Source organism: Exophiala dermatitidis, assembly GCF_000230625.1.
Source record: "Exophiala dermatitidis NIH/UT8656 unplaced genomic scaffold supercont1.1, whole genome shotgun sequence".
NCBI lineage: Eukaryota > Fungi > Ascomycota > Eurotiomycetes > Chaetothyriales > Herpotrichiellaceae > Exophiala > Exophiala dermatitidis.
Window position 1 is genome coordinate 1,433,219 of NW_008751646.1, and position 26,639 is coordinate 1,459,857.

At 52.5% G+C, this 26,639-nt stretch overlaps 13 protein-coding genes across 13 annotated transcripts; 7 read left to right on the forward strand and 6 right to left on the reverse strand.

Annotated features, from left to right (window-relative positions):
* Positions 1 to 843: 843 nt before the first annotated feature.
* On the forward strand, positions 844 to 1,436 carry HMPREF1120_00520 (uncharacterized protein; the record flags this gene model as incomplete). The annotated part of the gene is made up of 4 exons (XM_009154519.1): positions 844 to 944; positions 1,007 to 1,162; positions 1,222 to 1,288; positions 1,344 to 1,436. 4 exons carry the CDS (start codon positions 844 to 846, stop codon positions 1,434 to 1,436), a joined length of 417 nt encoding a protein of 138 aa, XP_009152767.1.
* Positions 1,437 to 2,433: 997 nt separating this feature from the next.
* On the forward strand, positions 2,434 to 4,206 carry HMPREF1120_00521 (glucose repression regulatory protein TUP1; the record flags this gene model as incomplete). Its single annotated transcript, XM_009154520.1, has 1 exon — positions 2,434 to 4,206. One exon carries the CDS (start codon positions 2,434 to 2,436, stop codon positions 4,204 to 4,206), a length of 1,773 nt encoding a protein of 590 aa, XP_009152768.1.
* A 459-nt stretch (positions 4,207 to 4,665) lies between these two features.
* On the reverse strand, positions 4,666 to 6,464 carry HMPREF1120_00522 (Fe-Mn family superoxide dismutase). Its single transcript, XM_009154521.1, has 3 exons — positions 6,290 to 6,464; positions 6,018 to 6,201; positions 4,666 to 5,950 (listed from the first exon to the last, which is right to left on the reverse strand). Exons 1-3 carry the CDS (start codon positions 6,347 to 6,349, stop codon positions 5,193 to 5,195), a joined length of 1,002 nt encoding a protein of 333 aa, XP_009152769.1. The 5' UTR covers positions 6,350 to 6,464; the 3' UTR covers positions 4,666 to 5,192.
* Positions 6,465 to 7,464: 1,000 nt separating this feature from the next.
* On the forward strand, positions 7,465 to 8,595 carry HMPREF1120_00523 (uncharacterized protein; the record flags this gene model as incomplete). The annotated part of the gene is made up of 1 exon (XM_009154522.1): positions 7,465 to 8,595. The coding sequence occupies one exon, from the start codon at positions 7,465 to 7,467 to the stop codon at positions 8,593 to 8,595; it is 1,131 nt and encodes a 376-aa protein (XP_009152770.1).
* A 476-nt stretch (positions 8,596 to 9,071) lies between these two features.
* On the forward strand, positions 9,072 to 9,760 carry HMPREF1120_00524 (nuclear movement protein nudC; the record flags this gene model as incomplete). Its single annotated transcript, XM_009154523.1, has 2 exons — positions 9,072 to 9,308; positions 9,410 to 9,760. The coding sequence occupies 2 exons, from the start codon at positions 9,072 to 9,074 to the stop codon at positions 9,758 to 9,760; spliced, it is 588 nt and encodes a 195-aa protein (XP_009152771.1).
* A 595-nt stretch (positions 9,761 to 10,355) lies between these two features.
* HMPREF1120_00525 (alpha-galactosidase) lies at positions 10,356 to 11,931 on the reverse strand (the record flags this gene model as incomplete). Its single annotated transcript, XM_009154524.1, has 2 exons — positions 10,356 to 11,705; positions 11,833 to 11,931. 2 exons carry the CDS (start codon positions 11,929 to 11,931, stop codon positions 10,356 to 10,358), a joined length of 1,449 nt encoding a protein of 482 aa, XP_009152772.1.
* A 736-nt stretch (positions 11,932 to 12,667) lies between these two features.
* On the reverse strand, positions 12,668 to 14,389 carry HMPREF1120_00526 (protoheme IX farnesyltransferase; the record flags this gene model as incomplete). Its single annotated transcript, XM_009154525.1, has 1 exon — positions 12,668 to 14,389. One exon carries the CDS (start codon positions 14,387 to 14,389, stop codon positions 12,668 to 12,670), a length of 1,722 nt encoding a protein of 573 aa, XP_009152773.1.
* A 312-nt stretch (positions 14,390 to 14,701) lies between these two features.
* HMPREF1120_00527 (uncharacterized protein) lies at positions 14,702 to 15,489 on the forward strand (the record flags this gene model as incomplete). Its single annotated transcript, XM_009154526.1, has 2 exons — positions 14,702 to 14,826; positions 14,877 to 15,489. 2 exons carry the CDS (start codon positions 14,702 to 14,704, stop codon positions 15,487 to 15,489), a joined length of 738 nt encoding a protein of 245 aa, XP_009152774.1.
* Positions 15,490 to 16,226: 737 nt separating this feature from the next.
* Positions 16,227 to 18,333, reverse strand: HMPREF1120_00528 (acyl-CoA dehydrogenase). The gene has a single exon (XM_009154527.1). It carries the CDS (start codon positions 18,023 to 18,025, stop codon positions 16,466 to 16,468), a length of 1,560 nt encoding a protein of 519 aa, XP_009152775.1. The 5' UTR covers positions 18,026 to 18,333; the 3' UTR covers positions 16,227 to 16,465.
* A 522-nt stretch (positions 18,334 to 18,855) lies between these two features.
* On the reverse strand, positions 18,856 to 20,592 carry HMPREF1120_00529 (amidase; the record flags this gene model as incomplete). Its single annotated transcript, XM_009154528.1, has 2 exons — positions 18,856 to 20,343; positions 20,392 to 20,592. 2 exons carry the CDS (start codon positions 20,590 to 20,592, stop codon positions 18,856 to 18,858), a joined length of 1,689 nt encoding a protein of 562 aa, XP_009152776.1.
* A 497-nt stretch (positions 20,593 to 21,089) lies between these two features.
* On the reverse strand, positions 21,090 to 22,848 carry HMPREF1120_00530 (phosphatidylinositol glycan, class S; the record flags this gene model as incomplete). Its single annotated transcript, XM_009154529.1, has 2 exons — positions 21,090 to 22,574; positions 22,630 to 22,848. 2 exons carry the CDS (start codon positions 22,846 to 22,848, stop codon positions 21,090 to 21,092), a joined length of 1,704 nt encoding a protein of 567 aa, XP_009152777.1.
* A 348-nt stretch (positions 22,849 to 23,196) lies between these two features.
* On the forward strand, positions 23,197 to 23,826 carry HMPREF1120_00531 (uncharacterized protein; the record flags this gene model as incomplete). Its single annotated transcript, XM_009154530.1, has 1 exon — positions 23,197 to 23,826. One exon carries the CDS (start codon positions 23,197 to 23,199, stop codon positions 23,824 to 23,826), a length of 630 nt encoding a protein of 209 aa, XP_009152778.1.
* Positions 23,827 to 25,113: 1,287 nt separating this feature from the next.
* HMPREF1120_00532 (uncharacterized protein) lies at positions 25,114 to 26,496 on the forward strand (the record flags this gene model as incomplete). The annotated part of the gene is made up of 3 exons (XM_009154531.1): positions 25,114 to 25,402; positions 25,473 to 25,715; positions 25,799 to 26,496. 3 exons carry the CDS (start codon positions 25,114 to 25,116, stop codon positions 26,494 to 26,496), a joined length of 1,230 nt encoding a protein of 409 aa, XP_009152779.1.
* Positions 26,497 to 26,639: the final 143 nt, after the last annotated feature.

Sequence of the window (26,639 nt, forward strand, 5' to 3'; positions counted from 1 at the left end):
CCTTAGGGGCCATTGTCGCCGCATTCATTATGTTCATGCGAGCTTCGGGCTTGATGCCACTGCGACGAAGTATTCGAGTTGGGGTTTTGTTTACTGCAGATGGCATGCGATACCCTGGGTGCAATGCTCTCGTCAGCGGATTCTGGATGCTTTTGTCGACGTTATTATAGAAAGGAGCACACGAGCCTACGATGATGATGATCCCACAGAGTTGGGTCTGAATGATGAATAAATAATCAAATGAAAAGATAATAGACAGTGTTATGTGGTTATCTAACATGGACAGCCTGAGTAACTTAGATGCCTTATAGTAGTAGCGGCGGTACCCCTTTGGAGGGCAGCCTTGGGAGCTGCGGGCGGGAGCAATTCCTCCGATGAGCATGTGACGTTGATAAGCTCCAGTGGTGCAGGCCTGCCACCTGCGTTCTGCGGCAGTAGTGCTGCCACTATCATTGGTAGAGCTGCCAACAGTTTCGATCCCCACGATTGATCTCATCATACCTCAATTCTTTCCGCTCGTCTGCCTTGTCTCTTCACCCAATCTTGACCTTCATCCGTACTGCCACCTCAGCGTTCCTACCCAACGCAACAAGGACTGCTTGGTCTTCACATTGGTAGCTTTTCAGAACCTGCTCCAGCCCTGTCTTCTATCTGCGCCGCTGAAAACATTTCTCACAACGCTGGGCCACCCATTCCGCTTGTCCTCTGACGTTCCAGCCGCTTCCCCTCCTGCGATTCCGCCAGTTGTGCTTTGCTCACACACAGCTTCCGACCTTTGTATCTGGACCTTCTCAACAGCATCAGATTCTGCTAGTCTTGCCTGCGGAGGCAAGCTCTTTCAAGATGTCGGGCGAGGCGTGGCTATACCTGCTTGCCGTTCTGATAAATGCGGTCAATCTTTTCCTCCAGGTCTTCTTCACGATTATGTACAGCGATCTAGAATGGTTAGTTATGATGTTTCGCATGGAAATTGACCGGAGCCGCTCGCTGACTGTTCATGTTATAGCGACTACATCAACCCGATTGACCTCTGCAACCGTCTCAACACCTACATTGTTCCCGAAGCTGCCGTCCACGCGTTCCTGACGTTCTTGTTTCTCATCAATGGATACTGGCTGGCGATATTGTTGAACTTGCCTCTTTTGGCTTTCAACGCAAAGAAGTGGGTTTCCTTGAGCATCTATGCTTGTAGGAACATAGGGCTGATAGTCGGTTTTCTAGGATCATCGACAACCAACATTTGCTGGACGCAACGGAGATTTTCCGCAAGCTGAATGTCCACAAAAAGGTATATTCACATGTTCATAATACCCGCATGTTTCTTGAAACTAACCGGCACACAGGAATCCTTTATCAAACTCGGCTTCCACTTGGTCATGTTCTTCTTCTACCTCTACAGCATGATTGTTGCTCTCATTAGGGATGAATCCAACTGACTACGTGGCGATACATCCAATGCAATGCTGTACGGAAGCTACTCTTGAGTGACGGTTGGATCATCTCGATTGCCACATCAGAAGTTGCTACTACAGACACAAGACGTCCTTGAGAGGGCAGATGAGTATAATCGATCGCGACTGTCTCGCTGAATGGCATAGGGCGGATTCAACACATGGTACAGAGGAATTAGTCCGGGCCAACTGCGATGTGCCATGGCAGAGTCATCTTTCAGAGGAGAAGGTACAAGCAGCATTGCAAAGAATCATGCCACAATGAACACAGTGAATGAGACTCAGCGACTATGAATCATGGGCGGTGGCTTACTAGCCTGTCGCCCTTTCACCATGCAGCAGGTTCAGGGAAGCGTTGCCAACTTCGGCGCATGGGCCGCTTGGACATCTTCAACAAGTGGTGCAAAGTCATGCTGTTAGGCAGGCCTTTGGCGCGTTGTTAGTGGTGGATTTCCTCTGTGCAATGAAAAAAATATGGAGGGAAGGATGTTGCAAGTCTTCGTATAGCGTATAGAAATCTGTCCGAACTGAGCACAGTGATGACAGAATTCCCTTGATGTGGTAGCCTTCGTGGGCTCGTCAGGGCCACAGCCACAGCCTTGTCAAGTTTTCCAAGCCCAGGCTCCAATGTACATTCTAATAGCACGGATTTGCCTTGTCAGAATGACTTATAGTGTATGTAATTAACATTCGAATATAGAGGATCTCCTGCACACCAGCCTGTGAGCTTTTTACCCTTGAAGTGATATCAAGTTCGTAAATGCGTACACAGCAGTGAGTAGGTACGGTGCCGAACACTGGCATGTTAAGGTAGTGTTTGTAGCCGCACAAGGAAGGTTTGCCGCGGGAATTATTTCGCGACTGAGACCGCGAAAGGCTCAATAATGCCATCATCGGCGCAAGAAATCAACGTCTGGCGGAAAGCCTTTCGAGGAGGCACTTCACCCGAAGACCTTCACAACCACCCGCCATTGACCTGACAATGTCTGGACTTTTGGGGGCGGCCTACGAGTCAAGTGATGATGAGAGTAGCCCAGCCCAACCCACGCCCGCGTTGGCGAAGCCCGTCAACACGGCGCCAGATGTCTCTACAGAGGTTCGGGCTACATCCCTGGAACACCGTGGTGGCAAGACTGACAAGTTTCAGGATCACACGCAGACGCAGATAATGCTGGCAAATCCCACCAGCACCGCCCTCAGCTATAATGTCACCTACGACAATCTATCTCGGCCTTCGCAAGGCCCCGCCAACCCGTATAAACCGGCTTCGGGAAACGTGTTAAAGCGCAAGAATGTGCTCACTGGAAATGCCGAAGAGACTGCCATGTCTGAAGCGACGTTCAAGACGCAACATCGGACGTTCCAGAGTCTGGGTTACACCAGAGACCCAAGTCTAGATGGTGGTTTCGTGGGCGACCAAAGTGCTGTTGCAAAATTTGGGGGAAAAGATGTCGTTGAGTTGCGGCCATCGAAACGGGAGAGTGCTGCCATACGAGCCAAGAGACAAAAGAAGGGCGACAGTAGTATTGTTGACGGCGAAGGCGCATACATGGGCCCTTGGGCGAAATACCAGACCGACGATGTGGCTTACGAAGAACTCGAGGCGGCCGCGGATCAAGAGCTGGCATCTGATGAAGAATGGGTAGAGGAAGGTATTGCGCCGCCGCCACTGCCTCCACCGCCGAAAGAAGCCACCGCATACTCCAGCGATTCCAACACGGCCGAAACGACCGAGTTTCACGGCGAATCCGAATTTGATTACCAGGGCCGGACGTATATGCATGTGCCTCAAGACCTGGACATTGACCTGCGGAAAGAGCCCGGCTCGGTGCAGAACTTCGTTCCCAAAAAGCTCATACACGTCTACAAATACCACACGAAACCGATCACCTCGTTACGATTCATCCCCCGCTCTTCTCATCTGCTACTGTCGTCTTCGGCGGACGCCAAACTGGCCCTTTGGGATGCCCACCACGACAGGACCCTCCTACGCACCTTTTCCGGCCACAACAAGGCCATCACGGACACCGATTTTCATCCTACAGGCCGTTCATTCTTATCCGCGTCTTACGATCGCCAAATGAAGCTATGGGACACCGAGACCGGCAAAGTCATCTCCCGCTTCACGACTGGCAAGACGCCACATACACTCCGGTTCCATCCGGAGGGCAACGAGTTCATCGCGGGCATGAGCGACAAGAAGATTGTGCAATTCGACACGCGAAGCGGCGAACTGACTCAAGAGTACGACCACCATCTCGGACCGATCAACACTCTGACCTTTGTGGACGAAGGGCGACGGTTCATCTCCACATCGGACGACAAGAGTTTGCGCGCGTGGGAGTACGGAATCCCCGTGCCGATTAAATTCGTTGCCGACCCTTCTATGTACGCACTGGTCCGCGCTGCGCCCCATCCATCGGGTAAATATGTTGCCTTCCAGAGCGCCGACAACCAGATCGTCGTCTATGCCGCCGGAGACAAGTTCCGGCAGAACCGCAAAAAGGGGTTCCGAGGCCACAATACAAGCGGGTATGCGATCGACGTCGCCATCAGCCCGGACGGCGGGATTATTTCCAGTGGCGACACGGGCGGTTTCGTGTGCTTCTGGGATTGGAAGACGGGCAAAATGTGGCATAAAATCCAGGCCGGCGGCGAGTCAAAAGGCGCCGTTACTTGCGTCGCCTGGCATCAGCAGGAAACTAGCAAGGTTGCAACTGGTGGCTTGGACGGTGTCATTAGATATTGGGATTGAGCGGGCATGGTTCTGCAGAGTCATCGACATTGCCCATCGTCGCCACCTGCTCCAGAGTTGCGATGAACGTCGGAGAGCGATAATTCCAGTCCCTTGGAGCGAATTTGAAGGACAGGGCCGGACCTCTTTCTCTCTCTCTGCAACACTATCATACACAGACACCATTCCCGACATGCCATGTTCGACAGATCGATACGCGCCGCCGCGTCGTACAGTCGCGTTGGGTGACTTGCGTCATGCAGTAACTTGAATGGCTGTGTCTCAACACCATCCCTTCGCATGCTGGTCCAGGACCAGTGCCGATTACCTGGACCTGCCTGACTGAACGGGGACGCGGCGGAGTCCTATGATGGAAACAGGCATGATTGGGCTTCATGATGCCCCGGGCATCTGGTATGCATGCGGACAGGAGAAAGGGGGCGCGTGCGAATACCGACAGTCCAGTAAGAATCAATTCAAAGTGCTTACAGGGTTTCGAACCAGCTCGCCTGGAAGTCAACACTAGGCACCCCAGCTTTGCTTGCTGCATTCGACCCTTTGGGCATGAGCGACATGGTTGGACTGACTACCTACCCACCCGAGGAGTCACCGGACACCAGGCCCGGCAGGATAGCGAGCTAGAAAAACTTCAAGAACATACAATTACTAGTACTTTACTGTGAAGCGAATTCCTAACACTCCACCGGTAGTAGGCGAGCCACCAAGTTCAAGTTGATAGGGGTCTCTTTGTTCGCCTGTCTAGACACCTCTACGCAGATATCTGGAAACTGCAGTGGTATCAAAAATGTACTAATACGATCCGAACAATTCTTTTAGGCTGCCGGTCCCAGAGTCCTAGGTCCTGTAAATTTTCTCCAAAAAAAATTATAAATCAATCCTGCTCGTGCCGCAAACTGTAAAGATCCCGCGATTGATGCCTTTCGGTCATGACACAAATTCACATCGTGCGAGCGAGCAAGTATTGATTCCATAATTTTCGGATTTTCTTACATGGCTCTAGTCACGGCATCCATGACATTTGCATAGGGCCTCGAGTTCCGGTTGGGAGCAAACCTCTCGCCCTCGGTCTCGTACATGGAATGGCGGCGCTCGACCATCTGCCAATCGATATGGTCCCACCAGGCGGTCAAGTAAGCACGCTTGCCCAGGACGCCGTAGTCGGGAATATATTGGTGCTGCCAGACGTTGACGCACAGGATGGGCTGGGCGTTCAGAGCGCCTGAATACAGATTGGCACGGGCAGAGCTGAAGTCGCCAAAGGAACCAGCCACACCTAAGCCGCCTCCTCGGCCTAAGGTGCGCTCTTCCAAACTGCCTGCGCCTAGACCTCCTCGTCCAGACAGTTGAGCGGCCAGTTGGCGGCCGTCGTAGGTGGCCATGTCGCGGTTGTCTCTGCGCGGAGCTGCTTCCGAGTACGGGCTGCCGGCGTTGTAGGTTGCCAGAATCGTGAGCCCACCCGGGGTGGGTGGCTTCATCAACCACACAAACCCGTTGCCGAACATGGCGTCGGCAACCTCCAAAAACTCGGACCGCAGGTGGTCCACCGACTCGAAGTCCATCTCTATCGATCGCATCGTGTTCAAGCCGGGACGACGTTCGACGGGGTCTTCGGCGTCTGTTAGCGACTCCCAGAAGAAGTGCGTGTGGTTAGCCATGGCGGCGTGGTTGTACAGCGCCGCCCGCTCCGGTTTGTGCGCGTTGATGGCGTGCAGGTCGAAAGCTGATGTGGATTCATCGGGTGTCCCTGGGATAAGGGTGTAAGCTTTCTATATTCTCCATGTGGTTGTACTGTTAAATTCGGCAAGGTGTACCTTGAGTCCACTCGTTTAACCGGTCGCACAAGTGTTGGGTGTATTTCTCGTAGGTCTCGTGGTAGGTGGTCGGCGAGAGGAAGCCCGGGACGCCATTTTTGGCAAACCGCTCTTGTTTCTTGGAGTCCGCCCATAGCGGGACGCTGTGCTTGCTTCGACGCTGTGTACGAGGGAGAGAGGATTGCTGTAAAGCAAGAGCAAATTGCTAGGTCAGCTTTGTGCTCCAGAACTTGAACGCAGATAAATTCAATGGAAGACCAAAGGTCACGTACAGCTTGTTTGACGATGGCTCGCAGTAGGGACTGCGGCCTCGTCGCGGGTCGGGTGATCATGAACGAAGAGCGGAACAGCCCAGCCGCATCCCCCAGGCGAATTCCAATCGTGATAGAGCGAGAGTGGTAATAGCAGATGGTGATGTCTCCTTTGGTTGATGCAGTGCACTCCAAGTCCCAAATTTCTTAGATCTGGCTGCGGTGCCCGAATAGGCTTAGTGAATATCACTATTGACTCGGCCAACCAGCGTCGCGTGTCACTCTGCTGAGCCTCGTGTCTGAGACGAGCCACGCCACCTCCATCTCGTCGAGATAAACTGCTTTCAACGCTCTACAAACCACTCGTTTCACTCTGCTCCTGTGTTTGCAACGCACTGTCGCGCGTGTTTCCGATCACAAGGTTGCGCATCGTGTCTCCCTGCGGCAAGCCACTGGCTATCCTCGGGTCTTTCTTACAAATTATACTCCCACGCGCAGGGTTCAAGTTTGTCTGGGGAATGGTGGCTATTCAAGGACCACGACACTACCTGCGATGGAACAGCAGTCATCCTGCAGTCGAGCCTGATTGACACATCAGTTGTCTATAATGGGGGCACGCGCTGGGTCGTTGTCCCATTGTAAGTGAAGCCCTCAACCTCTTTCTTTGTCAATGTTTCTCAAAGCCCTTTTTGTTTGCTTCGTCTCTTGACCACTTATTTTTGGGCACAACGTGGTGATAGTCCTGGTGACTGGCCTTTATACTTGACGGCTCAGCTCTATCTCCTCAGAATTTTTTTTGGGCTTCTCCTTGCTTCAACTACCATCTTCATTCTTACATGAGAGTAACCCGAGCGTGCAATACCTCCGCCATGCATCTTCCTTCAGGCGTTTGTGTTTTGCGTTTTGTCTTACTTGGAGCGGCCATCTTACCATCCATAACCGTCTCCGCGACTCCCTCCAATCTATCTACTACCCCTTCTCTGCTGCTCCGGAGGCAAGACGACTCTGCGTCGTGTTCGTCGGTGGACTCTCAACTGCCCAGTAACTTCAAATGCGCCGCTGGGAGCAACTGTATCTCTCTGGACAAGTCTTCGACGGCACTTTGTTGTCCAGAAGGGAACACGTGCTCGAATATCCAGATTATACCATGCGACATTCAAAAGCAGAATCTGACAGCGGCACCCAATGCCGACATTATGACCACGCGACTGGGCGACAAATTACCGGTTTGCGGAGATAAATGCTGTCCGTTTGGCTATGCTTGTATTTCAGCTCAAAGTGGCTCTCCTATCTGCAGTCTCATCACTGATACCAGCAAGACGGGGACGACGGATAGTTCGTCATCAGGTAGATCTTCCACCACTACCACCGCTTCTGCAACAAAGTCCACGACGACCAGCACCTCAACCAGTACTCCTACAACGACCTCTGGAGTGAGCTCCTCTGCAGCTCACGTCGAACCCAAATGCAATAAATTCCCCATAGGGGTCTTCCTTGCCGGGTTCTTCCCAGGCATGTTTATTGGTGCCTTCTTGATGCTAGCATGGGTCATCTGCAGTGGCCGACACCACAAGCCTCCGAGCCCGCGGCATTCTTCCGGATCGTCGTCTATCTACAAACCGACGATTTCGGACCCGATTCCGCTAGGGTCAGCAGGGGGCATGAGGACCGATTTCCTACGTCGAACAACGGGGAGGGCCAAGTCGATGTTTTCCACAAAGAGCCAGCAGATCAGTCCCAAATACACCGAGAGCCACTGGAAGATGCCCACTCCGCCAGTGCCCAACAATGTTCCTGCTGCGCCAGCCGGAGTTCCCGTGACGCCGGAGCGAAGACTTGCGCACGAGGCCAGCTCGGAGAGCATACGGGTCTACTCGCCACCCAATAATAATGGTACGGTCCAGCCACCCGTACCTGCGGCCATTGCACCCTTACGGGGCATGGCCGCTCAGAGATTTCCATTCACAAAGACAACCAACATGGGCAGCCCGTTCAAGAGCCCTCCTAATAGTGGCGACGCAGCTAGAAACGCTGCTAACCGGGACAACAACGTCCGGGGAATGAGTGTCATTTCGGGCATTTCAGAACTTTCGACCCACAACGATCGCGACCATGAGATCTTAAGTCCTGTGCGCTACGGTGGTGACGGGTTCAACTCAACGAAGCGGGTAAGGCCAGATGGACACGAGCTTGTCAGCAGACCAACGACAACTTTTACAGAAATGTTGCACGAGGCTGGGTTTCCCGACCCGGTTTATGATGAAGGTACGCCGGCTGTGCCGAAGATACCTGACGGATACAGTTCGAAGAATAGGTTAAGGTTATAGTCGACGAGTCTAGTTAATAATATAGCCCTAAGAAAGGATAGCTAATTCAATAATGACTTGACACACTGTCTTCTTCTTTTCTTTTTGTTATTGATATTGTAAGCTTCGGGTCATTCAAGTGGCTGATGGTGACGTGCAGCACTCCATAGCATCGAAAGAGTTTTGCAGCGAGATGACTGGTCGTCTGAGCGACAAGGCTGTGACAGCGCTGTCGGAAAGCGGCGCAATATTCCATGATCTTCGATGCCAAGACGGGTAAGTGCAAGAGTTGTTAAAAGGCAGCGTGGGAAGTTGGACTGCAGTGCCCGCAATCCTCAGCCTTGCCGATCAATCGTTTCTCCGCATGTCATTGTTGTACCTGTAACGTTGAAAACATCCGTTCAAAAAGTTCCACGCACAGCATACACAACAGAAACATCAGTCGAGCAGATCCGAAGAACACAATCAAACACAGGTTCCGCGGTATACCACCCAATATGTCAGAAGCCCGCGAGTCCTCTCCCACCCCATCAGAACGAGCGCGCCAGGACGCCGAAGACCGCAAGCGCGAGGAGGAAGAACAAGCCAAACTCCCCTACAAGTGGACCCAAACGCTCGAAGAGGCCGAAGTCACGGTTCCCATTCCGGGCAACTTGAAAGCGCGAGATTTGGTGGTTGACCTGAAAAAGACACATATCAAAGTCGGGATTAAAGGTCAAGAACCGATTATTGATGTAAGTGTACCTACATAGCGGAGCGAGGCGGTCGAAGTAGGAAGGCTACGGCGATGGGTAGACCATATTGCCAGAATCTATCTCTGACTCTTTGTGTCTAGGGCGACTTCCCCCATCCCATCCAGACGGACGAATCGACCTGGTTGTTATCTACCAAACCGGACGGCAGCAAAGAAATCGTCATCAACATCGCCAAAGCGCGCGGCTCGTACTGGTGGGCGCACATTGTGACGTCGGCGCCCAAGATCGACATAACGAAAATCCAGCCCGAGAACTCCAAACTGTCCGAGCTGGACGGCGAGACGCGCGGCATGGTGGAGAAGATGATGTATGATCAGGAAATGAAGCGGCAGGGCAAACCGACCAGCGATGAGCAGAAGAAGGAGGATATCTTAAAGAAGTTTATGGAGCAGCATCCTGAAATGGACTTTAGCCAGGCGAAGATTGGGTGAACTTGAAACCCACAAAGTGAGTTGAAGGGAAAAAAAGAAGGAAATTTAAAACCAACCTGTTGTCCGTCACAGAAATCGGTTAGAAATACGAACAAGAGGAAAAGTATAATACTTGTGCTGCAGGAGATATAAATCTGCACGACCCGGTGACTGCGTGTTAGGGTGAGGAAATGAGATGAGCCATGCGATATGATACGACGGATGTCGATGTCGATGTTTTGAACCACAAGAAAGAAAGGAAAGGGGTCGATAAGTGGCGATGATGACGGAGGGATAGCACCGCACAGCAAAGCGCGGCCCGGCAGTACAGTTTCACAATGTCCATCGGTTGCGGCGGGCCTTGGTATATTGTACCTAGGTATTTCTTGTGATACCTACCAAGGTACATACATACATCCATGCATACATGCATACATGCATCCTGAATTGGTTCCTTACTTCTTGAATGCTAGTCGTGAATTTGGACCTTCGAGGCTTTCTATAGAGCCACATAAAGACGAACATTGGGTTCACATGGTGGGCCATGTAGAAAAGCTGGGAATGTACGCAAATCAGCATTCATTAATACGCCTGGTAGGTACTACTAGCACCTCACTCAAAATTCATCCCTCTTCCTCATTCCCTCTTGCGGACGTAACCTCCACATCTGGATACCATGCCTAGGGACATTAGCAGAAAGCACCCCTCCTCCCTGGACGCTGCCGACTGGCGTTCCGAACAAGAGGGGATTACTCTGATTGAGACCCTGTGCCCAACTGGCATCGCTCGCATTGTAATAGCCCGTGGCATTTCCCACCGCCAGCGTACCATTGAGCACTTGACTAGCGACCTCGTTGCTCATGAGAGTTTGATTGCCCCAGACATCGAACAGATCCCAACCCTTTTGAGCATTCTCATTCGTGTTGATCCCACCAAAAACATCGACGAGTGAATACTGCATTGTGCGCGAGGCGTTACCGGCATTGAGAAACGCAACCACCTGGTCACCGTTGGCCAGACTACCCGACCATACTTGGACCTCGCCAAAACCATACTGGTCTTTATCGTCGACTTCTGTCCTGATGCGCCTTTGGATAGCACTTCCGGCTGGATCCTGACTGATTGCCAGAATGGCCGGGTTGATCAACAACGCGTAGTCCTGCGGACTCAACTGGTCGAGCTTGTTCCCCAGGATCAGCGGGCTTTTAATGGCTGCCCACATGCTGAAATGGACTTTATATTCATCGTAACTCATCCCGCCGTTTCCCACCTCGATCATGTCCAAGTCATTAAAATAGCCGGGCTGGTTCTTGCTCGTAATGTGGCTGGCCTTGCCGAGGATATTTACCACGCTGCATCCGTACCCTGGCAGCTGGCAGTAGTATTCTTCCGGTCCACAAGGGCAGCTTGAAGTCGGCATTGAGAAGCTGTCCTGGATGTCGCCGGAGATTCTCGCAGAGTTGGCTATGGTCGACGCCCACTCCCACGGTTTGTCGTCCCCCCAGTTGCACAGAGAATACACAAACTGACGCCCTGTCGAGTTGAGCGCGTTCGACATCGATGCGTACCGATCCTGGCTCAGCTTGGGCGTGCCCGACAGTCCCTCGTTGTAGCAGTTGTCGTACTTCAAGTAGTCAGCTCCTAGACCGGCCCACCATTGAGCATCGGTGGTTTCGTAGCCCAGACTTCCAGGATACCCGCCGCAGGTGAACCTGCCGGCAGAGCTGTAGACGCCGAAATATAGTCCGCTAGCATGCAGTCTGTCTGCAATACTGCGGAGGCCCGAAGGAAATTTGGTGTGGTTCTCGATCAGCGAGCCGTTGGCGCTGCGGTTGCGCTCGGTCATGGCATCATCGAAGATGACAACGCGGTAGCCGAGATCTCGAAAGCCCAGACTAACTAGTCGATCGGCATTGGTGAGAATCGTGGTCTCATTGTAATCCAGTGCGTAAGCATTGTATGTGTCCTAGATGCACAGTGATGAGCGTGGCAATCAAACCAGGCGCGGATGGAAGTCGATAGATTTGGAGGAGAGTAAGCTCGCAGACAAAGCAAACATGCGTTGATCAATCCGGGGCATGATTGAGTCTTACCCAGCCCATTTGTGGTGTTTGCACGAGACCATTGTAACTCAGCCCAGATGCTCCATACGCGACCTGGGCCAAGCATATCAAGACGACGTAGCCGAGCATTGCTCAGGTTAACAAGCGCCTCAACAGGAGGTTATACTCTCAAGCAGGAGAAAGCAAAGTGGGTGGTAGAGACGGCTTTGATTTTGAATGAACAGGAGCAAAGATTTCGACCACTCCACAGTGTCGTCTCTGGACTCGTTCTAACATTTGCTTGCTACATGTTATATATGGCATAATGGTATGCGTGCGGGTGCCAATAATCTTCTCCGGTCGCGGGTGAAGCTCGATGGTACCAATGGACAACTTTCCCCGCATCCGAAGGAGGAGAAAGGTATGATTGACCTTGATAATGCCGACCCTGGGAAAGGGCCGATTGCTTCTGGGGACCCCGGTCAGATAATGGCCGCTTTCCACCTATCCTTGCTGAAGCCAGCGTGCAGATCAGGGTCAGCTTCGGAACAGCAGACACCGAAGGATATGGCAAGGAACCACCCCAAACCACAGACAGTTCGGTCATCGTAGTCCAGCGATATGGCGCTGTATTGTCCCTCGGTGACTGGTGATACTAGCCGGTGAACGAAAGAAGAGCACGGCCCTCTAGTTCGTCCAGAGTTGTTTCTTCCGTCGTCGCCGCCCGTTGCATGTCTCGTGGATCGAGTTCTGACGTTTTCTCTTAGAATAGAGGGTGTGTTAAGGCACACGCCGCTGCACTCATGTCCAACATCCATGAGGTCAAAGCCAGGAGTGACCAGGAAGCTCCCTGATTTGGCTGACAATTCATGTCAAATTACAAAGTTCAAGTCGGCCGTTTGAAACCCATCATGGCAAGATTGATGTCCGCAGGAGGCTTTGATTCTTTTGAGGGGTTTGCGGAATCCATGCCTAATTCATCGCCCTCTCCATCGGGATAATCCTCGTCGTAAATGCTAGCAGGTCCATTTTTGCCGAGGAAGCCGTCCCACAGGCCTCGTTTGCACACCAGAGCTCCAACCAGTACAAGAGGAAGCTGCCAGACACTGGCCCAGAAAAGGCCTCTCGCGCTGCCACCAGCTCCCTGCTTTCTCCAGAAGCGAATCGCTTCGCGGGTCATCCACAAGTTGCATGCAGTGCTGATCACAAGGAAGCCAGAGTCGACATAACCGGCCCAATACAGGACGCCACAAATTGGGAACATTGCCAGAGAGTATCGGAGTGCAACGCGGGCATTGCGGGCTGGATTTGTCCATGCCAGCATTTTGTGCCCGGCGTTTCGATAATCATCGCGAATGGTGTGAGACAGGGACATGAAATGCGGGAATTGCCATGCAAATAACAGAGCAGCTAAAGCCCAGCCACCAATGGCATCCTCAGTAAGGAGCAGATCTCTCCACGAATGATGTTCGGACGTGGCAGCTTCACCTGCGGCAGCACACCAGCCCATCAGCGGAGGGATACCGCCGACAATTGCGCCAACCCAAGTGTTGGCGGCGGATATCCGCTTCATTGGGGTATACACTCCGGCGTAAAGGAAGATATTGAGGGCCGAGAGGCCAGCCACGGTGGGGTTGGTGCCATAGCCCAGAAGAAGGAGACCCGTTGCGCCGCAGAGCAAGGCGAAACCCGCGGCAGCCCTTGGGGAGACAAGGCCCCTAACGAGGGGTCTATTCCGAGTTCGCGTCATGAGCGCGTCGTATTTTGGTTCGAATAGCATGTTAAGAGTATTCGCGCAAGCACATGATAGAAAGGTGCCGGTGGTAAGAAAGAGGAGGGTCAAAGTCGAGGTTGAGAAGGACGAGCCAACCGAATCTGCCGTAGACGATAGCAATTCAGGAAGTGGGTATAAAGAATAAGCGGAGGTGGTTGTGAGCAGAATTAGGAATGACAGTCGCGGTTTCGACAGAGACAAATATGTAGCCAGTCTGCGGCGAAAGACGGCAGACTTGGGCATGCTGCTTGCTGCGGTCGTCAGTTGTGACGAGGCATCCAACGGTAAAGACTCGCTGGCAGCTTGGGCAGAGGCCTCATTGTCCCTCCGTCGTTTCCTTCTCCTGTGTGGCAGAACCTCTTCCAGTTTTGGTTCGGTATTGGGGACGGCTTCTCGTGGCTCTGTAGGTGGTATTTCCGACTCGACCTTCCGACCGTCGGCCTTTTCTGTAGTTGCTATCCTGTGATCCAGCGAAATCTTCTCAAACTCCTCTCTTGCCCGCTTTAACCGCTCTTCGCGTGTCAAGCCGGTGTTGCCTTCAAGCGGTGGTTCCGCGACAGTGCGCATGGCAGCCAATAGCCCACTCTTGACCCAACCTCTTTCAATCGAGTTGTTGGCGGAGAAATAGTCTTGCGCAAAGTTGTGTGGACTAGCACCACTGTTCTTTGGTTCTCTGTGCGCCGCCAGGACGCCATTGTGAAGCTTCCTCGTTGCGTGGATTGAGGACCTCACAAAAGTAACGGACGAGGAGGGTTGCCGCACAATCCGCGCCAGGCAAGTCGAACAAACACCACCACTGGCCGTCGACATACGTGCGACGGTCGGAGCCGCCATGATGGTGTACTGCCTAAGCAGGACGTCGTGGTGGATGTGGCATTGACAAAAGGAACAATAGGAACCATATATTGGAAGGCAAAGCAATGAAGGACGCCGAACTTGAGTTGAGGAAGTTGATGTGAAGCTCAGTTCAAGTTGGACTCCGCAGCCCGATTCTGCCCCAAGCGCCACTCCACCACGTACAGTACAACATTATTATTGTCCAATGCGTTCATCATCCCTCACTTCACGTCCTCAACCACGTAAACAGAATCACTATTACTATTCATGGCACATCTTCTATGCTACTACTAGACAACGGGTGGTGCAATGGCAGAACTATCGACTGACCAGGTCAGAGCCTTGGATCAGACCCGACAGCGGCTACTGGCTCTCCAAACATCTCTAATAGCATTGCGATCCGACATCACCACCCAAAGTTCGCTTCCCTCTTGGTATGTCACGGAGGCTGGAACCCTTCTGATGGAAACTGACAATATTTGAGGCCTGCTCTCCAAACCCACGCCAATCTCATATCCAACAACCTCCAGACCATCGCAGCGCAGTTGGCCGAGCACCGCGAGGCCTTTCAGTCGACCGTTGCGTTCCCGCTGCCTCAATTTCCTGGCAAAGAACGCGCGTTTATTCTAGAGACATTGCTACGAACGAAATTGGAACCTAATGTGGAAGACTGGGTCGAAGAAGGTGAAAGCATAGCGTTACGCTTGCGCAAGGGTGACCCTTCAGGCATATCGGAAGCCGACCTGAACGCGCTTTGGCAATGGGCTCCTACTGCTGCAAACAAGGAGGCCAGAAAGCAGAAATGGGGCGCAGATTTCACATTGGAAGAGAAACAGCGTGGCGTTTCGAACGTTGTTACCGGTCTCCGCAGAGAGTTAGTAGAGCCACCAGACGAGGAAGACGAGGAGGGAGATGAAGACGAAGAGTACGAAGTCACGGACGAAGAGGAAGAGGAAGACGATGGGAATAAAATGGAAGTCGAGCAGACTAAGAGCGAAAACAAGCCTGGTGGTACCACCGAGAGTGCGACTGTGCTGAGGACTGCGACTCAAATGCCTTTACAGAGTGTACACAAGTTTATGGTGACTGGACGGTGACCGCTGCATCGACAACCCTTGTCTTTTTCGAGACAACAAATCTAAGGCTGCAACTCCGCCTTCATTGGGCTGCAGGGCCTCGAATGCCGCGGCAGACGGCCGTCTCAAGCCACCTGCTTCCTTTGGGTGTCTGACAATCCTACAACAGGAAACTCAGGATAGCGAGCCAGACCGCAAGGCGGACCTTCCAGTCTTCACCGGGCCTGAGATGCCCAAGGACCTGTTCTGGGCACAGAGCATGCTGGTCGCAATTGTTCAATGTAACAAATCGAAGTTGGGCCCCGCAAGACGGCCTCTCTCAAAATCTGACTGTGTCGCGCCAGCGACCGAAGTGTCTGCCCTGGCACAGTTCATCGTGCTAACAGCACAAATGACACCGCTGATGATATGGGTACGATTTCTCGAAGAGATGGGGGGCAATATCAGCAGCATGGCCGCAGGACAACGCAAGAATGGCTCACTCGGTCAAATACATCCGACTCCGTTCTCTGTTGTCTCCTAGCAGCGTTCTACGCACTCAAGAGAGATCTAGCACCAGGCTCTGGGAAGTACCGTGCATCCACCCAGTGCTCATGGTTATCCTGCAATCGTAGATGCTTCTGGACAGACCGATAAAACATGTTACGGCGCTCCTGAGGACACGCAGTTTCTATGCTGGGAACCTCATGCCGAGGGTTTGAGATCGGTGACGAAGGGTTCACGTCAATGAACAGTCGAAACGGAACTGACCACACTCCTGCAGTACTCGGCCCAAATCAGATCATGCTCATTCTTCTCATCTGAATATTCCCTAGTGGCGGCAAGGGTACATGTAGTTTTCCATTGACCACCTATTGACTGGCTCACACTACCAGGCCCTGAACTCTCTTGATGATCCCGCACAACTGGCATCGTTCCTAAAATTTTCATATGTGCATGTTTCTGCTTATATGCGGCCTTTAATTGGATTTATACTCCTATCAGGCAAGATATATGATCACAGCATGGCCTTTGGCATCTGCTTCATGGCCTGGCGGACGCCCAGATCGGCCAGAACCTCCTCAGCTCCTCCAAGAATAGCATCGAACTTATAAGTGCGATGGAACATTTCGACGATCCTCCCCATACCCGTCTGCGTCAGGCCTCTGCCTCCAAAGATATTGACAGCATCGTCAGCGACATCATGGGCACATCTGGTTGCATAAGACTTCAACAGACCAATAGGCCCACCGAGCAATTTAGACTGCTGGGCGTAATCCATATTACACATCTGGAAAGTGATAGTCTCCAACCATGACTGACAGGCCTCAGTGAGGGAAATCATCTTCGCCAACTTCTGCCTGATAACAGGTTGATGAACCAAAGGCTTCCCAAAAACAATTCTCTGATGCGACCACTTCAGACACTCTTCGACAATCGTCCTCATCCAGCGAATAACCCCACAAGCCATTGCCCAGCGCTCATGGTTGAAATTGCTCATGATGACAATAAATCCCTGGTCCTCCTTTCCCAGCAAATGATTGACGGGGACCTTGACATTATCAAACTCAATAAAAGTCGTCGCCGCCGCAGTCGAGTAAGCGGTCTTGATCCGCTTCGTAGTCACACCCTCACCTCTGGGGATCAAAATGACACTGAACCCTTTGGCCGTTCGACACCCCGTGACAAAATAGTCTGCAAACATGCCGTTTGTGATCCATTTCTTGGTCCCGTTGACAATGTAGTGTTTTCCATCAGGCGTCTTTTTGGCGGTTGTCCGGATCCCCGCAACATCCGACCCGGCAAAGGCTTCAGTGACTGCCAAGCACATGAACTTGCGACCCGAAAGACACTCGTCGGTGACGCGGTCGCGCAACTCAGAATCGTTGGCCCACTGCCGCACGGCCGTCAACGAGATCATCATGCCCGCCATATTTCCATCTTGGAATCCGCGAGCCACGGCGCGCGACAGCTCCTGTGCCACAATCAGGTCGTGGAAGTAATCGAACTCGGTGCCCTCGACGGCGCCGTCCAGTAATTTGCGACCATGCAAATGTTTGCCCGGTCCCAGACGCATCGCCAACAAATTGTTGTTGGCCATTTTGTCGACCAGTTCCTGTGAAATATATGTACCGTCCTGTTCCTTTTGTTGCGCCTCTGGGTATATGTCACGGTCGACGAATTCGCGAACCGCCTTTTGTAATCGCCGGTGCGACGCCGAGTAATAGGGACTTTTGAACTGAGGCGTCAACCATATTGGCTCGGCGTACGGCACGGTACTCAAATCGCCCGGTCGGTGCTCAATCACCTCGGGCGTTTCGCCCTCAATCGTTCCAATGCATAGGCTCGCGTATTTTTGTAGCACTTCCTGTCGGTGCAGGTTGTAGAATGCAGATGTTGCGTCTTGCCCTGCGACCTGGCGTAGGACCACGCTGCCGCCTGGGTGGGCGTCGGCAAATTCAGTCAGGTCGTAGACTTTGTGGTCGATGATGCACCAGAGGCTGTCTTCGCTGTTGTTCTTGGCCACTTCTTCGCGGGTCAGCCTCGCCGTCGGCGTCTGGGATGTTTTTTGTGCCATATTTCAAGTTTTTTTTTTGAATTTGCAACCCGGGGCAAGTCTGTTCTAGAGGTTCGTCACCGTCGGTATAGTCGTGGGAGGGAGAGGTGAGGATTAGGAACCGACGTTTCTCTCTCTCGCTCCCTCGTTCGTCCCTGTTGCAAAGATGCGGTTTTGCGACCCCTCTTATTATTATAGTATGTACAATCAAATGGTCATAACCCTCCAACGGATATAATAATAATGAACTGTAGCAATGCTGAGACACAAGACTGGTGATATGGTAAATAAATAAGATCGACTCTGACAATACCTCGAGTTGGATTGGCTGACGATTAATATTGTAACCCCAGATCACCTACAAAACTCCGAATCCCGAGTTCCTGGGGTTCAAGTTTCGGTTACTTCCAACAAGGCTGATTTGTCGTCAAGATTTCCAGCCGAGGTTCAATCCCAACGCGCCTCAACCTTCCAATCTCATTAGTACTGCCATTGCAGTGTCCTAGGGGGGATCTCTTTTTACTCCTGTGCTAAGATATGTTCCAAAAGGGCCTACAGTAGACGCTACCGATCGCTCCCTGCGGAAGGGTGTGCGGCGACGACGGTTGCTCGGAGGGAAGCGTACAACAGCTTAAGGGATCCTCAAACATCCAGAATGATTCAGCTACTGATATCCAGTTCCCCAGCCCTTCTAGATCCTGACAGGCGCAGTGCACATTTTCCTTCCTTCCCTAAAGTTCTCTGACCCAGAGGCCACCCTCAAGCATCCTTGTCAATTGCAGCAGACAAAATTCAAGCAAAACACCATCACAGTCATATCTCGTAACGTAACGTGGCCTTCATCTATAACCCTAGCCTGCTATCCCGGCCTTTTTGTTCACCACATCCACGAGTTCAGTCACCGGCTGGATGTACGGGGTGATTGTGTTTCTGACCAAGGTTCGCTGCTCGAATGCATACGCCAGTCCAATTAACAGTTCCTCACTGAAATGCGGGCCCATGAAGCTGATGCCGAAAGGAATGTTTGGGGCCGTGGCATTCAAGTTCCCAAAGCCATTGACCAGAACCTCGGTGTCCGGAGGATAAGAGCCTAGGGGAACAGTGATCACAGGAGAGCCGATGAGCGCAGGAAAGTTAGGTGAGAATTCCGTGGGCAGGACGAGCGCATCGAGAGAATAATTCTTCAATGCACCCGTCACCCCCAGCGGACCGGCCAGGTATGTGTTCATAGTATAATTCGACCAGAACTCCGGCGAGGTGTTGTTGAAGCCTAGCGCCAAAGCCGAATCCCAGACTAGAGTGTCACGCTCGGGCCAGTCTTCCAGCGGGAAGGCGTGGGTGAAATTGCGCACATCGGCCACCGAGTACACTTTGTTGGGATTGTACGACAGTTGGGAGAGGTATTCTTTAGGGAGGTCGCTGATGAAGTCCGCTTCAAGAACAACATTGCTATAATTGCCCTCGTTCAAAGCTTCATAGCCCGTGAAATTCGTGTTGTCAACGATGATCGCCCCGGCTTTCCGCAAAATCTCTAGCGCAGCGTCAAAGACGGGCACAATCGGGGCGGCAGGAGGATCGGCAGTCAAGTCAATCAAGTTGCGTGGGACACCAATACGCTTTCCTTTCAGGGCCGAAAAATTGCAAGCTGCAACGTAGTCAGGGATTGTATCAAAGGGTATCGCGTCCGTGTAGTTGTCGTGGGGTGATTTTCCAGCGATCGCAGCCAGGAGATACGCTGCATCCTTAACTGTGCGAGCCATCGGTCCCACAGTATCCTGATGTTCGGATATTGGGATTACAAGATCCCTGGAGGTTAACCCGACCGTTGGCTTGATACCAACCAAGTTATTGACATCTGAGGGCGATAAGATCGATCCGTCTGTCTCTGTTCCAAGAGCAGCAAGCGCAAGACCCAGAGAGCTTGAAACACCACTTCCGGAAGACGACCCTGATGGGTCCTGGCCAGGATAGTACGCCCCTTGAGTCTGTCCTCCGATAGCAGACCAGCCGTTGCTGGTGTTGAAACTTCGATAATTGGCCCATTGGGACAAATTTGTCTTGCCCAGTATCACGGCTCCTGCTTGCCGGAGCTTCGCGGCCATGGTACTATCCCTAGGTACCTTAGCACCCGCCAAGGCGTAAGAGCCGGCGGTATTGTCCATATTGTCGGCGGTGGCAATGTTATTTTTGATAAGAATAGGGATCCCATGCAATGGCCCGAGGACATTGCTCTGAGCGCGCTGCTCGTCAAGCTGGGCAGCGATAGCGAGAGCATCGGGATTGAGCTGGGTCACCATATGCAAAGTCGTATTGACTTCCATGATACGTTGAATATAGGCCTCAGTCTGTTAGACGATATACGCCGGGTCCGAGCTGCGTCTACTCACCGTCACAAGATCCACACTCGTAAACAAACCAGCCTCAAGTCCCTTAGCAAGGTCCTCTGTGGTAGCTTCGATCAACGGTGGGAATGGTGTCCCATTGATGGCAGTGCTTTGGTTATAACATAATTGTGCACTCGCCCAAGGCTGCAGCCAGAGCCAGCCGACAATCAGCACAACCAAGCTAGTCGTGGAAATGAGAGCCATGTTTTCCCAAGGAGACAAGTCCGTGCGAAAGAAGGTTGGGAGCTGAAGGAAGTTGTCGATATCGTTCTCCTCATCTTTCCTGGGCCGATCGAGCAGTATATAAAGCATGCTTGCACATATGCGCCGATAGCAGTCATAGTCGGCAGGGATCTGTTGACGCTTGGTCAACAGCGGTGGTCGATAAGCCCAGCAAATTGGGGAGGGTTTGGCTGTTCGTCGAAGTCCGTGATTCGCCAGAGTGCCGAATCCCTCGAGTCAAATGCCTTTCAGCTGCAATTGTTCCCCACACCGAGCGAGATGCTGTTCTCGAGCTTCCTAATTAAGCAGCTGGAGACCTTGTCACTGACAAAGACTCCTCTCACAGAAACAACATTCCTGCTAGGTGTCGTCCTCTCTGGGCGGTTCCTGCAATAACCACGTACTCGACCGCTCGAACCAATCAGCTGAACTGACTTAGAGCTCGGAGTAGTCCGCCTGATGCAAAATGAGGACTGCTCTCAGGATTTGGTCCCCCTCCTTCTTGCAACAAATCTTTTGATTTCCCTGAGCAACCCGACAATCAGCGGCACCCCAATGGGCCCCAGCAGAGGCAGATAAACAGCGACCTTGTGTTCATCCGGGAAGTAGACTTGGCCGACCATTGACTTGTCAAAAAAGGCCTTCTCGCTGTCCTTGTACGCTATTTTGGCATGCGCCAGAGCTGTATCCCAGCGACTTTCAAGAAAGGCTTGACGGGCAGCAATCAGATTGCTTATCGAAGCATCCACAAGTTCAGCGACGTGTTTTGGTATTGGGATGTTGCTGAGCCGTTGTGCCAGTCGCGCTAGAGATCCTAAGCTAGATGCTGCCTTCAGGTACAGTGTTAGAGTCGAGAACCTTTTATAAGCATCTAGTCTCAGTTGCAATGGGAGAACTTTGCCAGACACATCCGCCTCAGGCACTCCTAACAGCGACAGCAGTTGCGATGAGAAGGTCTCGAAAGGCTGGCGCAATACGTCTTTGGTTAAATGGGGAGGTAATCTCATCACGCCGTTTTCCGGATCAGGATGTAGAGGAGGGTTCAGTATCTGAATACCGCCCCACTGAGGAATCAGCCAAGATGTCCCTTCTATCCCATCGATCCTGAGGGGAATTTCATTCTTGGCGGGAACATAGAGAACGAAGTTGATTGTCGGTCCGTCGCCGATGGATGGCGCCAGAGGCCATTCTGCAGCATTAACGAAAGCAGTAAGATCATTTTGTTCCAGAAAGGCGCCCTCCTGTCCTTCTTTGGTTACTGATCTGATCGCCGGGGAGTAGCTTGAATATAGTTGAACTTGGGTTGTGACATCGAAAGTCGGGGTGTTAGACAGTGCTTGAATAAGTGGCTGGACATAGTCATTCAGCGCAGTCTGTATCTCCCAGCCTGATGGCGCGCCACTAGCTGTGAAAAGAGAGAACGTCAGGTGAAAATCTGGCGAGGACTTGTAAGCCCGATTGATCCGTCTCTCGATTTTCGTGACCAGATCATAAGGCTGCGACCTCAGAAACGCTTGTGCATTCTGTGTATGACTGGCCAGGTAGATGGTTTGGAGGGCGGCGGCAATCTGTTCCTCTATGAAGAGCTCGTGTAGATTCTCGGCCAGGGATTTGGCTATGTTGCTATTTGGCTTGTTCGGGAGGCGAACGGCGGCCTTTGCAATCACCGGATCCAGTTCGAACGCAAACCCGCCATCTGTAAATTCCAGGAACACCTTGAGAGCCGGGTCTCCGAGTCCGGGATTGGATGCATCTTCACCACAGGTTTCAGCTTGTTCTTTCGACTCTCGGCTTTTTTCATTGTCTGGCTGCATGTCCACCAGATGTAGTCGTTGATGTAGAGTTGGATACTCGTTCAGATCGTCTAACGCCTGCTGCGAGTCTCGGACAATCCGCTGCGCGTCCGTGCAGGAGAGGTGGGGAGCTGATATCCATACGTGGAGCGGTATTGCCGTGGGAGTGTTCTGTAGAGATCAGTCACTTGTATATGTGAGGATCTGGGTGCATCCGGTCACTCACCAATCCATCCGCCCAGTTCAACATATCCTGCAACGGCAGGTTGGCGCGATAGATAGAGGTCGTCTGCCACCATGTCGGGACACCGAGGAGTAGGATCACGGCCCAGAACGACAGAACCACTCTTGTCCTCAAACTCGCAGCTTCGGGTTTCTCAGGAGGTGGTTGTTTCGTGGTCGTGGCCCGCGACGCGACTGGGGCCACGGCAGGCGACTGCTCCATGGCGCGAGCGTCTAATGAAGGCAGAACGTTCAATTTGGCATAGCCGGTTATGACTGTCAAGGAAAACGACCTGATAGCGCAAAACTGAGAAAGGCCGCGCTGCTGGACGGTCTGATCGAAAGGAGACAGTGGTCAGATTGAATGACCAAAAGCGAGTCAGATATCTTTGGATACCGAAGCTACATGACTCGTACAGATTTTCCTGTCATCTCGATGATATCAACGACCCTGTATTTTCTTCATGTTGCTCGTTCATTGAATTTACATTGTACACAGCACAGCGCCATAGAATCGCACCTAAGTCTTTATTATTGATTTGGGCGCTCCTGGGCAACACGTTGTTGCAGGATGATAGCTCGTCACTCTCTCAGAGCTTTTCAACCTCGACCTGGTTTGTCTTATGTCAGTCGCTCAGCCACTGTCGGCTTCAATCAATATTCGATCCAGCAGACAAGATCATTTCTCGACTCTTTGCTGAGCTCGACACTGGGCCCTTGCCCGCTACGTACTTTGTCACACACAAAGAGGTTGCCGTATCCGCCCAACTTGATCTTCAAAGCTGTCGCCGAGGTCTCAGGCTATCCAGCATTTCTCCCCTTCGCCCTCTCGTCACATGTCACATCGCGAGACCCAGCTGGTTATCCTACCCGGGCAAAGTTAAAAGTCGGTTATGACAAGTTCGGACTGGAGGCGGATTGGGACAGCATTGTCTCATGCGACCCCAACAATGGGGTGGTCGAAGCGAAGAGCAGCGACGAGAGCAGTAACGGCCTGTTCGAATTGTTGAACACCAAATGGCACATCGTGCCTACGGATGGCGCCAACAAAGATTCTACTTCTGTCAAGCTAGACGTTGACGTCAAATTTCGGAATCCGATATATGATCAAATGTTTTCCCAAGTGGAAGGGAAAGTTGCAAGCCTCATGATATCCGCCTTCGAGAAGAGAGTGGAAGAGCTGCAGAAGAAAGGGAGCTGAAACCCTGATCCCTGCCTTGGTCAGCGCTCCTGATGCTTCCAAGCCCGGTGATTGACTTCGAATCTATTTCGCTTGAAGCGTTTGCGTTGAAGACTATCACTCTGCAGGGTTTGCAAGGATGCTGAATATGTTGGTCTGCATTGATTGGTATGGGGCTTGTTAGAAGGTTGTTCCTTGAATGAAGGATATATATCAGCCTTTTCCAAAGGAGTATTTCCCAACCAGTGTCTGGAAGATGTTCGGAGTCAGGTCCTGTACAGTATTAATAATATGGGGCTGGTTGGAAGCCTGGCATTCGTCCAGCGTGGTCGAGCTCTGATCCGCCATCAGCAGTTTTCACCGCATATCATCTCGATCACCTGTCGGTTGTGTTTCAAACGTCCTATTCAGTCGTCTGTTACACTCCCAGCGCCATGGCGCCTAGGCTGCCGCACATTTATGTGACAGCATCCGTACGCTGGGTGAGGGACTGTGAAATCTGAAGCGAAATGCAGATATCGGGCTCGGCTACGCCAGGCACATTGGTTTGACAAGCCGTGAATGGTATGGCAGCGCGCGTTCGAGAGGGATAAAGTATTGTCACAGACCATCTTTTCTACGGCGGCATAGTCTGAGCCGGCCAGTGGACGGTCCACAGTGATTCCCGTCGTCACGATGGATGGAACTGAGGCACATTCGCTCGCAGGTCGGCAAGATTGAGATGCAAGGAGAATAGCAATAGCAGCAAGTAAACGCAGTGACATGTACCATGGACCATGGACTAATCCTCGGCAACAGCATTGGATGTGAAAGCAAGGGTTTGTAACCGTTGTAGATGTGCCTGCGGTGGGACGACGAGGGGGGATCACGGTCGATCCCCGCGCCGCCCGTTCCTACACCGGGAATCGCGTTAAATGGCGTTGACCGGGAGCATCAGCCCTCACCCACTCACGCCCTCCATCGCCATTTATCACACCTGACCGCCAATCATCCACATCCAAGCCAACCCTCGTCGTCTTCTTCTGACTGGCACATCCCTCCTTCTCTAACCGCCCGGAGAAATGCAAGCCCATAGAGCTCCCATGCATGAAGATGCTACTGGCACGCTACAGAGCGAACACGGAGAGGACCGTTTCTGGTTGCCGGACAATGGCAGGCTGGTCGGACGCTGTCCCACTTCCACCCATTAAAAGACTTGAGATAGGACTGCAATCTTGCTGACGCCTACCTGCCTCCCTCTACCCTTTCGCAGCCTCTGCGATTGCGCGCGCCCAGGTTTCATATGTCGCTGCGCTCACCGTCGGTGTCATGGCCTGCTGGCATGACCGCCCTGCGACCGCCCCTCTGCTGTACCCTGTCTTGATCTGCTTGCTGACGGTCCTGCCTCGTCTCATTCTTGCGCTGCAATCTGTGCCCGGATCTCCCTGCGAATCTGTATGCACTGTCGCGGGCAGTCTCGAAGACGACGTCATCTGTCTCGACGCCGACTACAAGTCCCTCGACAACGGGCGGAAGCTCCAGAAATGCGTGGCATGTCAGCTCAACAGCACGGCTGTGGACTCGAGTAACAATGAGACGGACGTTGGATGGGCTTTATGTATGACCATAAGCTCCCATGGAAACCCGCATGTTGGCCGGAATGGAAAGCGCTGAACAGCCCTCTGCAGTGGCCCTTCGTTATACCCTCGCCGGATGCATGTTCGCCATTCCCGAGCAGCACATCTCGATCAGCAGTCCCTGTCAAGTCAGCTGCGCCGTCTTGAACGCCTCCATCGGCTACCAAGTAAGAAACGACAGTTCCAGCGCGCCCACCAATGACTTTTGCAATGTTGGCCGATTCGACGATGCCGACATCAACAAGTGTGCCTTCTGTTACAGCTTCATCCCTCAGCAATTGTTCCTCGCCAATTGTATGCTTGTTTTCACTATCTCCTGGATTCTTGTTTCCGTTTTGAACTCCACCGTGCTTTCCTACTGACACGCCATCATCCAGTTCTGCAAGCTTTGCATATTGTTTGTCGTCAGCCACCAACGCCCGGGAAACCGTTTTATCCCGATGCAGATGCAATATTCAACGAAACCCTGATAGCAGGACCGAGCACGTCCTCGGGCCATTCTGGCAGTAGCTCCGGTCTGCATGGATGGAAACTCGGGGTGGCCATTGCACTGCCTATTGTTGGTGGCATCCTACTCATTGGGGGCACCTGCTGGGGATGCTTCGTGTTTACGCGCAAGCGACGCCAGAAAATGGCCCGGACCGGTCGCATGAGCAAAGTTCATGATGCCTACGCCGGAGGAGGGAGTATGTACAGTCCTATGTCTGCCAAAGCCGACCCTCCATGGGGCCACGCCGAGCCGCCACGAGAAATGCACGCCATCAGTCCGACAATCTCGCATCACGCGAAACATCATAGCCCCGGACTCGCGCAAGGCCGCTGGAGTCATCAGCCCGGAGAGCCGGAGCAGGTAACTCCATTACGGACCAGTTTTCAACGCGATGATGTTGGACCAGGCCCCGGCCAGATCCACGACCCTGACTTGCATGAGCAATTTTTCGCCGTGGGCGACGACCCAGACCATGTCCCTGAGCCGCCTTCTGGACAGGGTCACCACGACCCTCATCACACTTACGACCCGCATGGACAGCAATATCATGCCTATGGTGGACAGGAGCAGGGCCGGTTTATCTGATGGGTGTTGAATGTACAGTACCTTAGATTTGGGCGGCAGGACAACATGAGTGTTTTGCGACGATGATACGACCAACGATGTGAGCCGCAGTGTTTGTGATATCCATTTCGAGTTGAAGAGAGTCAGGACCTTCGAATTTTGGG